The sequence below is a fragment of the Plectropomus leopardus genome, chromosome 9, assembly GCF_026936395.1.
Source record: "Plectropomus leopardus strain MGB_pleo_1.0 chromosome 9, ASM2693639v1, whole genome shotgun sequence".
Classification (NCBI taxonomy): Eukaryota; Metazoa; Chordata; class Actinopteri; order Perciformes; family Serranidae; genus Plectropomus; species Plectropomus leopardus.
This window is the reverse complement of record NC_142184.1, coordinates 12,041,409-12,056,371: the sequence shown is the minus strand read 5'-3', so window position 1 is coordinate 12,056,371 and position 14,963 is coordinate 12,041,409. Positions and strand designations below refer to the sequence as shown.

General features: G+C 42.4%; 1 protein-coding gene across 1 annotated transcript in view; it reads left to right on the top strand.

The window, feature by feature from the left end:
* Positions 1 to 14,963, top strand: part of LOC121946689 (nuclear receptor coactivator 3-like) — a 78,412-nt gene that overhangs the window by 39,822 nt on the left and 23,627 nt on the right. The window contains exons 2-3 of the mRNA XM_042491374.2: positions 6,203 to 6,291; positions 14,632 to 14,739. Of these exons, the coding sequence (XP_042347308.2) occupies positions 14,651 to 14,739 (89 nt within the window). The 5' untranslated portion in view covers positions 6,203 to 6,291; positions 14,632 to 14,650. The remainder of the gene's footprint in view (positions 1 to 6,202; positions 6,292 to 14,631; positions 14,740 to 14,963) is intronic.

The window sequence follows — 14,963 nt, the reverse complement described above, 5'->3', positions numbered from 1 at the left end:
AGTGTGAAGTTTGAAGCAGCAGGCTGTGTGCTATGATAGCAGTAATTGGTCTAAAGATGGAAAGTTCACGCTCACTTTGTCACTGAACTAAGAAGCAATTTGTTTTCAATGAGTGTTTTTTTAAAAGGGAGGCTAGTTAAGAACAATGTAACATCAGAGCGCTATTTAACAGCAAAGAAAAGGGGGTCGGGATGATGGAGACAGTGGAGAGACTGGCACTTTTTGTCTGAGCTGAAAAGCAGCGCTCTGTCTTGTTCGTTTTAGACCGAGCGGGGTAGCTGAGAATGGCTCCCCTCTTCGGTACCCCCACGTCTGAGGAGGCGAGCTTTGGACGTGGAGTTTTTTATTAGCCTCTGTGGTCTGATTTGTTTAAGGGGAGGCGAGGTGCCAAGATGTGGCTTGGCTCCTATTTTGCTCCAGTGTGAGTGCTGTATTTGTTGGAGGGGTCTGAGCGAGAGCAAAACTAAAGCGGAGTTACCCGGAGTACACACACTGACACACAATGTACTTTTATGCGTTGCTCACTGTGCCGTTGTGTATGCTGGCCGGTGCTCACAATTTCCCTTATTCACATTCATTACAGAAGACGGACACATGGAGAGAAAAATCCTGTTATAAAAAAACAGAACCAGCAAGAAGAAGAAAGAAAAGATTAAAGCTCACAAAGAAACAACTAGTGGATGTTCCTGAATATTATTTTCCGATTCTTCTGTCACCTGAAGACGTTTCTTAAAGGTGGAGAATCTTTTGTCTCAACATGAAATGCTTTTTTTTAAAAGGTGTTTAAAGTGTTGCATTTGTTTTTGCATCGGCTACATTTTCAAACTCATAGATTTATATTTCCAAATTGACACAAAGTCCATGCATTTGTCATTTTAATGCATTTTTAATGCAGGGCTGTTTTTTGGGGTCTGAATGTTCACCTATCCTCATTCTAACAGGATGATGTTGTGTCGCCGCAGGTATCAAGTTGTCGTATCAGTTTGTCAAATACCTGAGTGGATCCTGACAAACGTCACAAACTGATTGATTAATCTCATACGGATGAAAATTCAAATGAACTTTGTCTCCAAAAGAAATAATGCTGTCGCTCTCTCACCCAGTTTTTGCACGTGGCTCTCAGTTTTCTTCCGGGTTCAGCTGAAGGTGACAGATGAGGACGTGTGTGTGCGATTTTACCATCTTTATCTTATCAGGGTTGTTTCTCGGCTGTGTGCACCTTCACACTCATCACTAACACACAAACTTAGAAAGCGTCCTTTCTTTTTTCTGGTTCGGGTGCATTCAGATTAAGTGACAGAAACAACAAGGCAATAGCTTTTTCTTTAACTCTAGTTTATTCAGTTCATGGACCCAGTAGTTTGTGTATTTTTGAGCAAATATTTCCTTAAGTCCCTCTCACTCAATGTGAAAAGCAGTTTTTCCTGTTTTGGACATGCATCAAATGTCATGAAGATTCAACACTTAATAACTTGGAACAGTTTTCAGTTGATTACATTTAAATAAAATTAAGATGACCAATTATCTGCTTTTTTATTTAAAATTTTTAAGATTATTATTTTTGGGCTTTTATGCCTTGAAAGGAAAGTGCAGCAAAGGGCCGAGGCCAGAATCGAACCTGCGGCCGCTGCAGCGAGGACGCAGCCTCTATATATGGGGCGCCGCTCTATCCACCCAGCCACCGGGCGCCCCCCAAATATCAGCTTTAATAGAGATCTAACAAAACACAATTTTAAGAGAGTATTATAAAGCAACTTAGAGACACAGCAGAGGTGGACCTCTTTGTCAGCTTGAGTCACATGACTCGAGTCAAAAATTTCAGACTTGACTTTGACTAACATTGGTAAAAGACTCAACTTGAGGACTTCAGACAGATGACAGAAGTGCTTTGAGTGGTCAATAAGACTAGAAAGCGCTATACAAGTACAGTCCATTTACAATTTACTTTAAAAGACTTGACTTCTTTTAATTAAATAATGTCATTTTTCCATATATTGAAAAGGTATGGCTTTTCCAAAGTGCGTTCTCAAGTTGTTTTATTTGTAGTAGATCTTTATGATAATTCACAGAAAGAAGAAAGCAGGCATACCTTACTGCACCATACAAATTTTCATCAAAACTAGCCATTTTCAGTGTGTAGGTTGTAAGCTTGGAGGATATTGTTGTTGTTTCCTGTACTGAAGGCGATTTGGAAATGGTAGCACTCAGATAGCAGAATGAAGGGAGAATGCAATCAGCAGCATAATGACAGGCTTAAATCCACAGTCTACATCCGGTGAGCAGGCGACTACACAACCAACATTGAAAAGTGAAGGAATTTGTCTTTTTAGCTAAGTTATTGTCTTACTGGCTGATGGTCAGAATTTCATATGACTTGACTTGTCATGCATGACTTATAGCAGGAACTCCACTTGCTTGAATCTCACTGAAGTAACTTGGGACTTACCTTAGATTTGGGCGTTACTTACTCCCACCTTTGAGGCCCAGTAAACATTGATTCATCAGCAGTGAGTTCTGCATTATGGTAACATGGAAAGAGGAAGAAATCTCTCAGAAGTCACAACAACAAACTGACCACAGAGTTAAATCAGCTTTGAAACGGCTTTGAGATGCAGAATTGTCACTGCGATGAGATCTCTGATATCAGCTCCTCTCCACTGTTGATGATATACTGAGCGGATCGAGTTCATGAAGTTAATGGCTTCTGTACGAGCATACACAGTAAAATGTGAACTCTGGCTGCATCTTTATTGCATCCTTTAAAGTGTGCTGCTTTAACAAGAGGAGGACGCTGCGGTGTAAGATATTTATTGTGTTGCTCAAGTGCATCGAGCACACACACAAACACACACAATAAAAGGTTGTTTCGCTCTCTGGTGTCGAGTAATTGAAGAGCACAACAAACGTGTGTTGAGAGTTAGAGAGCGGACTGTGAAAAGGCCTTTGCCACGACTGCGTGCTTCACATTTCTCCGTAGACTCAACCTCTGCATCTTGAGCTCATTCACACTGCTTTTATATTCAAGGCTTTACGGCGGTATGAGCAACGCCACATGCCGTTAACTACCGTTTTTATTCACTCCGGTTTTCATGTCTGTGTCAAAGTGAGCACAAAGAGCGTTAATGATCACACTGAAGGCTCTCTTGTTCCAACTCGTGCATGGAGAGGAGAAATACTTTTTTTGTTCAACTTTTGCACCAAAAAAATGGAGTCCGTTACTCTTTGTCACAGCGGAGCTATAAATTCTTCCTTCTTAAGCAGCCGTTCTCCGGCTCTATTTTTCTCCCCTTTCAATTAATAGGAAACACATCGGTTGAAGGAGGGTCTTTGTTGGTGTGTGAGAGTCCATACATCACCTAAACTAGAGCACCCACCCCTCCTCCTCCTTCCTCTTCACACACACACACACACACACACACACACACACACACATACACACACACCGACAGCTCCCATCTGCTCCCAATCATGGGTGCAGCCAGCGGTCAGGTCGCTGACGGTGAATGGCGCCCTAACACACACACACACACACACGCACACACACACACACACACACAGACACACAGACACACACACGTAAACATACACAACATTGGCACGCTGGGCATGAGGTCAGCCACACAAACACACACACATGCTCATGTAGGCGTGTCCAGATATTTGCTTGTAAGCGTGCGCTCTCACATGACGCTGTCACACATCCTGGTGACAAAATGAAACTATATTTTCTCTCTAACACACACACATTCTTGTAATTGTATATTTGTGAGGACCCTCATTGACATAATGCATTCCCCAGCCTAGTGATACTCAACTTATGGCCCATGGACCAAATCTGGCCCCAGATAGCCCATTTCTCCAAACTGGGGTTGCTTAACTATCCCTTCAACCAGCCCTTGCTCTTAACTGAGCCTAAACCTAATTGTAACCTAAACTTTAAAACCAAGTCTTTACCCTCAAACAGGCCTTTAAATCAAAATTAAAGAAACATGTTTTTTTTGCTTTTAGTTCAGCCTGAGGCTCACCCTTTAACATCCTCTTACCTTTTTAAATTTTAATTTTCTTACTCTGAATTCTGCATGCTTTTATTAGCCTTCTTCACCTTTCTTATGCATTAACTATTTTTTTTCGGTTTGTTTTATTGTATTGCAGTCTGTGTTGCTGTCTTTTATGCACCTTTTACTTCTTTCATTGTGTAAACCTGTATTGAGGCAGATTTTAACCGACTGGAAAGCACTTTGGATCTACTCCTGTTGTTTTTAGATGTGCTATATAAATAGAAGTGACTTGACTTTAAGGAAGTAAGGACCGACCTAAATGTCCTCACTTTCCCAAAATGTCCTCACTCTGCTGGTAAAAGACATGTTTTGGTCCTCATAATGTAGCCAATGCAAGCATTTACACACACATACACACGTTGAGGCACAGTGACAGATGAACATGAGACATCCTGGCGGCGTGCTTCACTGATGACAGGGTGTCATGGAAACGCCCAACGTTCTCCATGGTTACGCACTCTTTACCCCAACGGGATACACTCTTATGATTGTTCAGACAGAACACTTGAGCTACTACAACAACTCGGTGTGGTCAACACACACACACACACACACACACACACACACACACACACACACACACACACACATTGTTTCTTATCAGGATCTAAATGGACACAAATTAGCCTATTATGTGCTTTTGGGATTAGAGCGGTGATTTAGCCTAATAGTCTGTTTTCGTAATCTTGCTCAGAGTCCACAAAGCATGAGAGATATTTGCCAATAAAGGCTTTAAATCCAGTTGCGTGGATCGGGAGTGCACATTTAGTGGAAAGGCACTTACTTTTACCTTTTATAGTTTGAGCTGAATTGCATGTCGTCAGTTTCAGGTTTTGACGGTTTGGCTTCCTGTAAAACTTGTGTCTCAACATCCCTTTTTGTGTGTGTGTGTGTGTGTGGTCTGGCTGTGGGAGCAGTTTGTGTTAAAGCAAATGCACAGGAGCCACGGTGTGTTTTCTGCGTATGAGTGCATCCGTAATGAAGACAAAAGCACATAGCAAAAAGCTTGTTGATTTTCAACCAGCTTTGTATCAAAACGATGCGGGTAGTATGTGTAGATGAACTATGGTAAACTTCTCTCCATCAAACCAGTGCTGAGACATCCCTCCTCCCCCCATGGTGAAACTCTGTTGGATGACACAAATTGAGCTAAAACACATCATACCTAGAGTACAATATGTAGATGTGAAAGTACACTTAAAAAGTGGCGATATGTGATGACTTGGGATGAGAACATGTTGGTTTTAGCTTATTGTTTTTATTGTTATATGAGATCATTTTTTGCCTGCCTCCATTGTGTCACATGTTAAAGTTTGCATCGTGTTACCCACCAGCTGGAGCATTTATCGGTCTGGTGCAGCGCAGTGCAATCTGGTAGTTGTGGTTTTCTACCTTTTATGCAAAAGCGTTGTTTTTTGGTTTTCTCTAGTCATGTAGTAGGGGTGTGCCATATCATATCATTTGTGGTAATTCTGGTATATAGATGCAATATATGGTTTTAGTATGATTAACAAATATTTCTGTCATGATAATGCTAATATTTTGACTTGTTGATGTAATTATGTCATACTGTTATTCGCATGGCAACAACAAGCATGGCTGAAGGCAAAATCTCCACACTGAAGATTTAAAAGCAAACTTTATGCTGACATTTAAAACTATAGTACTTTTTTGTTGCAATTTTATGTTCTTGAAATAAATGATGTATTTTTCAGTATTTTGTCAAATCAGCCAGACTATCATTATCACAAATAAACCCTGAAATATTGTGACTATAATTTTAGAGGCATATCGCCCACCCCTGTCACTTAGGACAAATTTCAAAAGTATTTCTGTCTTTCTGCTGCATAAACAGCCCAGTTTTATGAAAAGGCCATCTTTCCAGCAGTGAAATATTTCTTTAATGCAAATGCACAGGAGCCACAGTGTGTTTTCTCCGTACGCGTTCACCCGTAATGAAGACAAAAGCACATAGTGAAAGGCACGGCTGCCTCACAGTTCCTCCTGCTCATTAAGCTGTTAATGCAGCTCTTCCTGTGCATGTGTCGTCAGGCCGCTGATTAATAATGCTGCTTTGTTATTCATTAATTTCACCACGATGAACATGCACTGTTGAGCATAAACTTTTTTCTTTTCTTCTCCAGACTCCATTGACCAGCCCACATAGGACCACACCCCCCAGAGAGAGGGGAGGGGGGATCTGATCGTCCATCATCTCGGGCGCCGTCACAAGGTGGGCTAACATCCCATATGGTTGGCATGGTAACGGCCTGCTGGGTTTAGGTTGAGCGGTTTGCCAGAGACAGTTTCTTGTTGTTGCCACATTCTTGCAACATCCTCCTGACCTGAACACTGAAACACGGAGAGCAGTGCGTGTTCTCTGGAGCAAAATGTTTTATGGAGGTGTTTTGTGTTTGAGGTTTGGATGTTTTTTGGAAGGTGGAAGAGTTTTTGGGAAAGATTGGTGGTGGTGATGGTGGAAACAAAGAGGGTTGAGCGGCTGATTTTCAGGCAGATGAGAAAATGAAGAGTGGGAAGGCAGCAGGGAGACAGGAGGAGAAATCAAATTATTCTTTGTGCTCTACCTGCCACAGAGGCTGAAAGAGAGCATTAATCTTTTACCTCCGTCTGCAGTTGACAACAACACACACACATACACACAAACATATATATAAATGTGCCCAGACTTAACCAAACCACACTTTCTCTTTCGTTCACGTGCAGTCTCACACACGCTTTTGCAGACCGTTGCACAGACAGCAGGGGTGATTGTGTGCAGAGTGAGGTCGGTGAGAGAGAGGAGGAGGCAGAGGAGATACTGGGTATGAACAGGAGGAAAAATAGAGACGATGAAGATGAGGAGGAGGCAGGTGGCTCCTGGATTCTTCCACAAAGATTTGAAGCAAGAAAGTAAAAAGTCTGTGTTTGACAGAGATGATGTTGGTGGCTGGCAGTTGGTGCACTTCTAAAATTTGCAAGTGCATGAAATCTAAGGCTGCAGAGTTTTAGGAAAATATGCGCTAACATTGTTGAATGGCCTAATAATGATATTTTTGTGATGAATAATCGGTTGAATTAAAAAACAATTTAGATTGCGATATTGCACTTAAAAATAAAAAGCCATTGTGCTTCCCAAATTTATCTTAGTAAAAATCTAAGGTACAAGCCGGTGTGCATGAAACATAAGGACAGTGTGAGCATTTTGGTGAGAAATATTCAGTCACAGAACTGAACTATGAAAGTGAGCTCGGAAACCGCAGATCTCCACCACAACTTACTGTAGCCACTCTGAGCGATATATGCAGCGTTGCTGCGCCCGATAGAATCATCCTTACTGGTTGGTCAGGTAGTCAAGATGGCAGTGAGGATAACAAAAACACTATTTTATTTCATCTTCTCGAACTAAGGATGACTTAATGATTTATAACATGTCGAGTATGGAATTAAACTGCAGATACTGTGGTTCAAAATGAGATGTAACTTCTATGGATGTCAGTTTCTCTGACTGATGATTCAAATCTCCAACTTTTAAGGGGCAGCTCTCGTAACAAGCCATTAAAAATATGTTATCTCTACTCTAGGCTCTCGGTTTCGCAATTTTGTGACATTTTGTAGACCAAACAGTTAATGGAATAATGCAGCGCCACCATCCATCATGCCCGATAAAGATGAAATAGTTCAAACTGATTCAGTTTCAATTAAATTAAATTTTATTTATAAAGCCCATTATCACAAATCACAATTTGTCTCTGATGACCATAATATAAACAAATAATACTAACTAAATAATACTACTTATGTAGATGATCATCCGTTATATTATATTATTTATGTGCTTCTTTCTTATGTTGTTATTATTTTCTTTGACATTGCAGTTGCTTCTCCAGTGAAGTGCATAGTCATTCAGAGACAGTAAAGCTCTTCTGAATCTTGAGGACCAATGACAAAATCATTAAAAGAAAATGTTGAAATGGGAATTTACAGAAGGGAAAAATATTCCCGAAATCTATCCTACTGGGTCAGACCAACTTAAATCAGCAGAATCAGATCAGACGTCGAGCTGGGAGCCACTTTCTTCTACATCCTTCTTCATAAGCGGTGAGGACTGTCGTGACTCGAATCCTCCAGGCAGAGCAGCTCTTGTAACGTCACTGTTGTGAGTTTACATGGCCAGATGAGGGTCGCGTGCCTCTGTTTTGTCAACAGAGATTATAAAACAGCGGCTGGCAGGCAGGTAGGTGGAGAGGGGAGGCGACAGCGGGGCTTTTTGCATCATCCGGCCTGAGAAACACCCGCCTGCCCTGCTCACTCTGTCACCTCCCCTCCCCCTTCCTCCCTCCCTCTGCCTTCCTATCTGCTAAAAATGAAAGAATGGAGACGCTTGTCAAACAAACACACAGGAAGTTTGAGCGCCACAGTTCTGCCACCTCAGCGTTTGAGAGATGGTGAATGAACAGCCAACCACTGTTTTACACAAACAACTCCCAATTTTTAACTTTTTATTATATTTACAAACTTTCTGTGTAACCTTGAAGCGTTACACAGTGTCTCTCGTGCACAACAAGCCGTAAGAGTTTCGGTTCGACCCTGAATGAAGCTTGACTGGATTCACTCTGGGGACCTAAGATGATGCTCAGACAGAAATAAACCCGCCTGTGTACAGACTAAGTACATCACAGATTAAAGATAAATCTAGATTGTGTCTGTTCTTGCCAGTTTTCCCGTGCACTCGTCGTCTGCTCTCAGTAACTCTTTCTGACACGTTCTTGTTTGTTGCATTGCTTTTTTTTCCTGCCGTGACTCACTCTGTCGTGGGAAGTCTGTCGTCTCTCCACTTTGTCTTCCAAAGCCTCTTTTTTTTTTTTTTTTTGCTTTCAGATTGTAGATACTGCTCATCTATTTCCACTCTGCTCCCCTGGAGTCCATGAGTTTATCAGCGTTATTGAAGCTCTGCTCTTCTTATTGCATCTTACTTTTATTGTGTACACTGAAGTATACAAAAAACACACACACAGAGGGATACTGCACCATTGTGCAAAGTCATAGTTGTAAAGGATGTCTGGAATATATAGTTATGTTGGGTAAACTCACAGCTCTCTGCAAAAATGTTCTCCCTCCTCCCAAAACACTGAAAACAGAACTAATTCCGTTCTCAAATTGTAGAGAACAAATGTTATCTGATTGATATCCGTGAAATGAAAAGTTAATATTGAATGTTTAATCCACAAACTCTACAAACTTTTTCAGAGTTATTGTTAGAAACAATAAAATCTCTTTGCAAACTTAATTTTCTTCTGAACTGAAATACAAAACAGAAATCTTAGAAGCTGAAATGTCACATCCATCTCAGTTATACAAAACAAACAACGTAACTTTATACATAACATGCCAGCTCCATGAAGAAAATGATTAAATCCAGTTAAATGACTTACATGCAACATAGAAATAAATATTAAACTTTTTGACTTTTATCCATTAGCCCTGTGATGTCTGAAGTAAGGAATATTTATGTGAAGAGACCAGTGTCTGAATGATAAAAAGCTGCAATTTTAAAGGGTGTGTGTGTGCGATTTTAGGAGATGTATTGAAAAACATGGAAAATAATATTATAAGTATGTTTTTTTACTGTATACTTGAAGGTAAGAATCATTGTGCTTTTTTGGTGCCGTTTAGGTTACATAGGGAGTAGTTCCTCTTTCACAGATTCCACCATATTGTTTCTACAGTAGCCCAGAATGGACAAACCAAACACTGAATCTAGACGGGGCCATTTGCTTTTTTGCGTTGGCAACAGTAGTAAGCAGCCTTTCCATGACGAGCAGCATTTACCAGTTCAGATGACCTGGTCTGTTTGTTTTGCAGATAATTCAGCTCCCACTGAAACCACCTAACAGTGACCACTGAAGGATTTCTAACTGGGAGAAGTTTCAGCTGATTGCAATCTGCAATCCTCACGGCAAGATGCCACTAAATCCCCATAAATCCCCCTAAATCTTACACAGTGGCCAATCAACAGATGCATTTGTCAACTTTTATAAAAAAACGACTTTTTTCATATATGCTGAAACTGTCAATACATCCACACTGAAGTACGTGAGACAGATAATCTGTAAAAAAAACAAACAAACAAAAAAAAAAACCCCTAAATAAAAAAAATCATGCTTCTCCTCATGGGTCTCCTAATGGCATTTGCTAGAAACCACCGCAACTCATGGAAAGCAACCAATCTGAGCCGATGCAGCTGTCGGTCATGTCAGTCACTGGTCGTGAACTGCGGTCAAACTGTCAAGCTAGGCAGCCAAATATGAATCAGGATTTTGTTACTGCATTGCCCATTTCTTCATTCATATGTTACTGCGCTGTTTAACTGTAAAATGAGAAAGTTTGCTCCAGGTAATGGAGCTAATCAGTACACTAAAATATGTTCTTGAAAACATTTAAGGCGAGCAAGAGGCTATGTAGTAACCTAGTTTGACAGCAGTTTAAGAGAAGTGACGGTCAAGATTGAGAGCTGCGTTAAAGGCTTCTCATTTCTAATTCGGTATTCTTGGTTTACGTGTGATAATGCTATTGTACGCTTTACAAAAGGAATCAGAGTAACACGATTTTTTTCCACTGATTTCTGTCTCTTTTAGTACCGTACTGAATATTGTGACAGTTTAAGCAACGGTGACAAAAAGTTATTTACCGATTGGCCATATACAAAAGTTACCAACTGTAGCTGTAACAGAAAGATGAGTCCAGCAATGTTATGTGTTCCATGTCTAAAAGGGGCTTTAAATAAACATTTATATTTCCTGTTTGAAAAAGGAAACTTTGGCCTGATTGTGAGGGGAGCAGGAAGGTCAGGGAGTCAACAAGAAATCCTCTGGGAACGGTGAATATCTACAGTAAAAGTCACAGAAACCTGCCTTCACATGTTCGAGTTACCTTGTCATGGAAACAAAGTGTTGATTAAGGGGATATTTGTTTGTCCTGAAGCTTGTGAACTTTACTAGGATTGGATTGCATGCTTTCTAGTTTACGAGGGGAGCTGTTTCCTCTGCTTTTGCCATAAACTCCGTGGTGCCCCGTGAGCAGCGCTCCCACTGGGCGTCAGGCTCCGGGGTCACTGGCAGGCCGCTGTCCTATAGCGGCCGCAGGAGTTTAGCTTCACCCCAGGTGATGCCATGGCACCGTTGACCTGCGTGATCCTCCTTTCACGCCCATCTAATGACCCGGAAAATATGTGGGTCAGCTGTCAGCATGAGGGCGTTGACCCCTTGAAATCACTGGGTCAAGATCAGGGTTGAGACCCGGGTCAAACTGAGTGTGAAAGTTCCAGAGCTGTTTACCTGCATGGGTGCACTCACCTGTACATGTCATCAGGAGGACAGAGGACGCCACCATGACGGCTCAGCCGCTGGGAGCTCAAGTCTTTGTCCAGTTTTTTTATTTGTTTCTCCGACCGAACCACAAGCAGCTGCTTAGTAAGCATGCTGATTACCAGTTTCCTACTATTACGTCTGGCCCAATTATTGCCTTCCAGTTACCTTCGACTTTATGATTTAGTCTATAGGCTTAACCCTTTAAAACCTGGTACAACATCAGTTTCCTTGTGCTGCGTTCACATGCATTTAAACCTCTGAAAACTGAGGAAATTGGTTTGATTTCTTTTGAAAACATGGATAAAAAGGCAATGAGCAAGTTGGCAAGAACTGTCCCAAAAAACTGCAAGAAATTAGAGGAAAGAAAATTCACTGAAAATTTGTTTTTCTTGTCTTTTTTCATGTAATTTTCTTGTTACGCCGAAGTTCTTTGTCAAGCCAATTTGCTCAGGTTTTATAGGGTTAAATGAACATGCAGTTGGTCAGGAGCATTGTGTCTGTTTCTGTCGATGTCATGAATGATGGCCCCTTTTACAAAACAATTCCCACTCACCGTTTCCATCTCAATTCTCTTATATGCTCTTCATGCTAGGTGTGTATCGAACTGAGCGGGGTACATTTAGAAGTTCATGTTGTGATGCAATCTGAGAAAATAAATAAATAAATAATTGGTCAATTCCTTGTATTAATTTATGTATACATACAGTGGTTTATTATTCATTATTTTCATTCATCTTTTGCTTCCTTTGTCGACATAATTGTTTTTTTCTACTGTTTTAAAGATTTTATACATCTTCTCAACAACTTTTTTAACTCATACAAGTCTTTTTAATTCCAGAGTTCTTATTCTAATGTTTTCAATGCTCTAATTCAAAATGTGCATTATTCCAGGTGCAGAGAAAATGACTTGGTGTCTGCTTTTTGCTTTTCACTCTCACGTTGACTTCTCCTCATTCTTTCTCCATCTTCATGCCCATCTCTCCTCTCCCTCTCGCTGTCCTCCATCCCGCCATCACCCTCTCCCATTTCCCTCTTTTACGCGTCTCATTCCAGCCGCCCCCTGCTGCTATATTGTACCCACCGCAGCCCCGCTGCCTCTCTGCCACCAGGCCCCACACTGCCTGTGGCGTGTAATTGACTTTCTCCCTGCACTGGAAAAGCGGGCGGCCCGCGCCAGGCTGGAGGTGACCCATTTCCCTGGGGCATTCAGCAGCCTCCTAATCAACCATTCTCTGGGGCCGCCTCATTCACTCCGCAATTAGAGCAACTCCCCCTTTGAGAACTCCATCAATAGGCTGCCAGGCAGGCGGCGGGCGGGCTGGATCGTCAGAGGAGCAAAGACGGAGTTTCACTCAAACACTTTGCTTTGGCTCTTCGAGTTCTGAGCCCTCCCGACTTTGTACCTCCCCCTCTCTGCTTTTTGCCTCCCCTGCTCCTCGGCTCCCTCGTGGTAGGTTTCATCAGACAACAGCAAGCGGGGGTTTTGTCTAACGATGAGGCAGGTAGACAGGCACGCAGGGAGGCAGACAGGAGGAGGATAGGCAAGAGGAGGTGCAGGTAGACAAGCAGACAAAGGCAACGAGACAGTCAGACAGACAGTCAGATGGGAGGCACTCAAGGGAGAGATTAAAAGAGAAATTTGAAAGAAACCCAAAGCGGGAGGGATTGAGCAAGAGGATCGGCGCGTCTTCAGAGCCTCTCTTGGTTTTAGAAGAAGATTCACGAGTATTCCCCGTTGTTGTCTTGCAAGGGAATACACTTGTGTTTCACCTGGTCTTGAAGATGTGCATGAAAGTGAGCCCCTCACATTGATTCTGCCTCAATAAGAAGGCGCGTTTGCGGCTTGTTTCAGCCGGATCTTGTTTTGCGAGCCAAGATTTAAAACTCTATCCAAGAAAAAAAAAGGAACTGAACGCAATCAGACGTTTTCCGCGAACCGCTCTGATCCCACAAGAAGGAGCATGAGATGATGGTGCATGGTGATTAAATAACAGGCCCGGCATCTCTCCCCTGCCGTTGACCTGATTTGCTATGCAGGAGAGGCAGTGCTCTGGTCAGAGGATAACCATGTAATCAATGGAATGAAAAAGCCGCTCTGGCTGTGAAGGTTAAGAGGGGTACTGGAAGCTTTCAGCCCACTCTGTGTGCCACACATGCATTCAAAACACACACCAGACAGTCTGAACATTACATCTCCTCCTCTGATTCCTCCCCCTCTCACCTGTTCTCCTTCCCTCCCGTCTTTCTTTGACACGCTGTTATCTCTCTTTCTCTCGGTTCGCTCCCTCCCACTGCCTCCGCCTCTTTTTGCTCTGATTCCCCCCCTCTGTATTTTTTCTCCCTCTGCATTTTCTCTGTACATCCTTCCACTATATTTGTGCTCACTTTCCTCTCTTCCCTCCCTTCCTCCATCCTCTTCTCCCGCCCTCCCTCCTACCTTTCCCCAGTGTCAGCTGCTGTCACTGTGGCAAAGAAAGTGACCAATCAGAGCTCGCTTCACAGCATCTCCCTCCCTTCCTTATTTCTTCCGTTCCTCTTCCTCCTCCTCCTCCTCGCCTCCTTTCGTCCCATCTGCCTCTCTTCCCCACAACCTTTATCAGCTCACTTCCTGGAGACGAAATGTGATGCATTATGGGAGACAGACGGCTGTCTAACGGGGTTAGTTGTGCAGCGTGGCTTATCATCAGAGACACTGCTAATCCTGTGTGTATATGTGTGTGTGTGTGTGTGTGTGTGTGTGTGTGTGTGGATGCACCATATGAGCTGATGAACTCATACATGCACAGGCCCACACGCACAAACAAACACAACCTCACATGCTTACTCTCTTTTTTTGAGGACGAGGAGGAGGCAGACGAGACATGTTTATGTTCGTCAGTCTCTGCCAGGAGAATACGATTTGCATGATATAAGCATATTTTTACTCTGCTGTGTTACTCTGTTTCTCACTGTATCCACTTTACACGCTGCCTCTGTATTGGTTTATTTTTGCTGAGTTCAAAAGGACGATTCCCGTGTCTTCTCCCCTTCACAATTAGGTATATAATAAGAGCTAAAGGGCTAAAAGGGACTATATAATCCCTCCTCTGCCTGTATTAAAGCCTTATTTACACTTGTGTGTGTGTGTGTGTGTGTGTGTGTGTGTGTGTGTGTGTGTGTGTGTGTGTGTGTGTGTGTGTGTGTGTGTGTGTGCTCCTTCCTCTCAGGTGCTGATATGTGTACACGATGAGCGGACTGGGGGAGAACTCCATGGAGCCTCTGAGCTCAGAAAACCGGAAACGCAAGCTCTCCACTTGCGACACGCCTGGTCTGGGGTGAGTGTGTCTGATCAGCACGAGAGAGGGGAAAGTGGGCTACTGGGTCAGTGGCTTCTGGAGGCCGGGCCATGTGGCTTTTCTGTGTGCTGTGATGAGTAAGAAGCTAAATGTGGACAAAAGTATAAGAAGATTTTGTTGTAGTTTGTTTAGGAAAAGCACTTTTTAGACCCCGTTTCCTTTTTTAAAGATGTTTTTTTATTTTCTATTTATAATTTGATTTA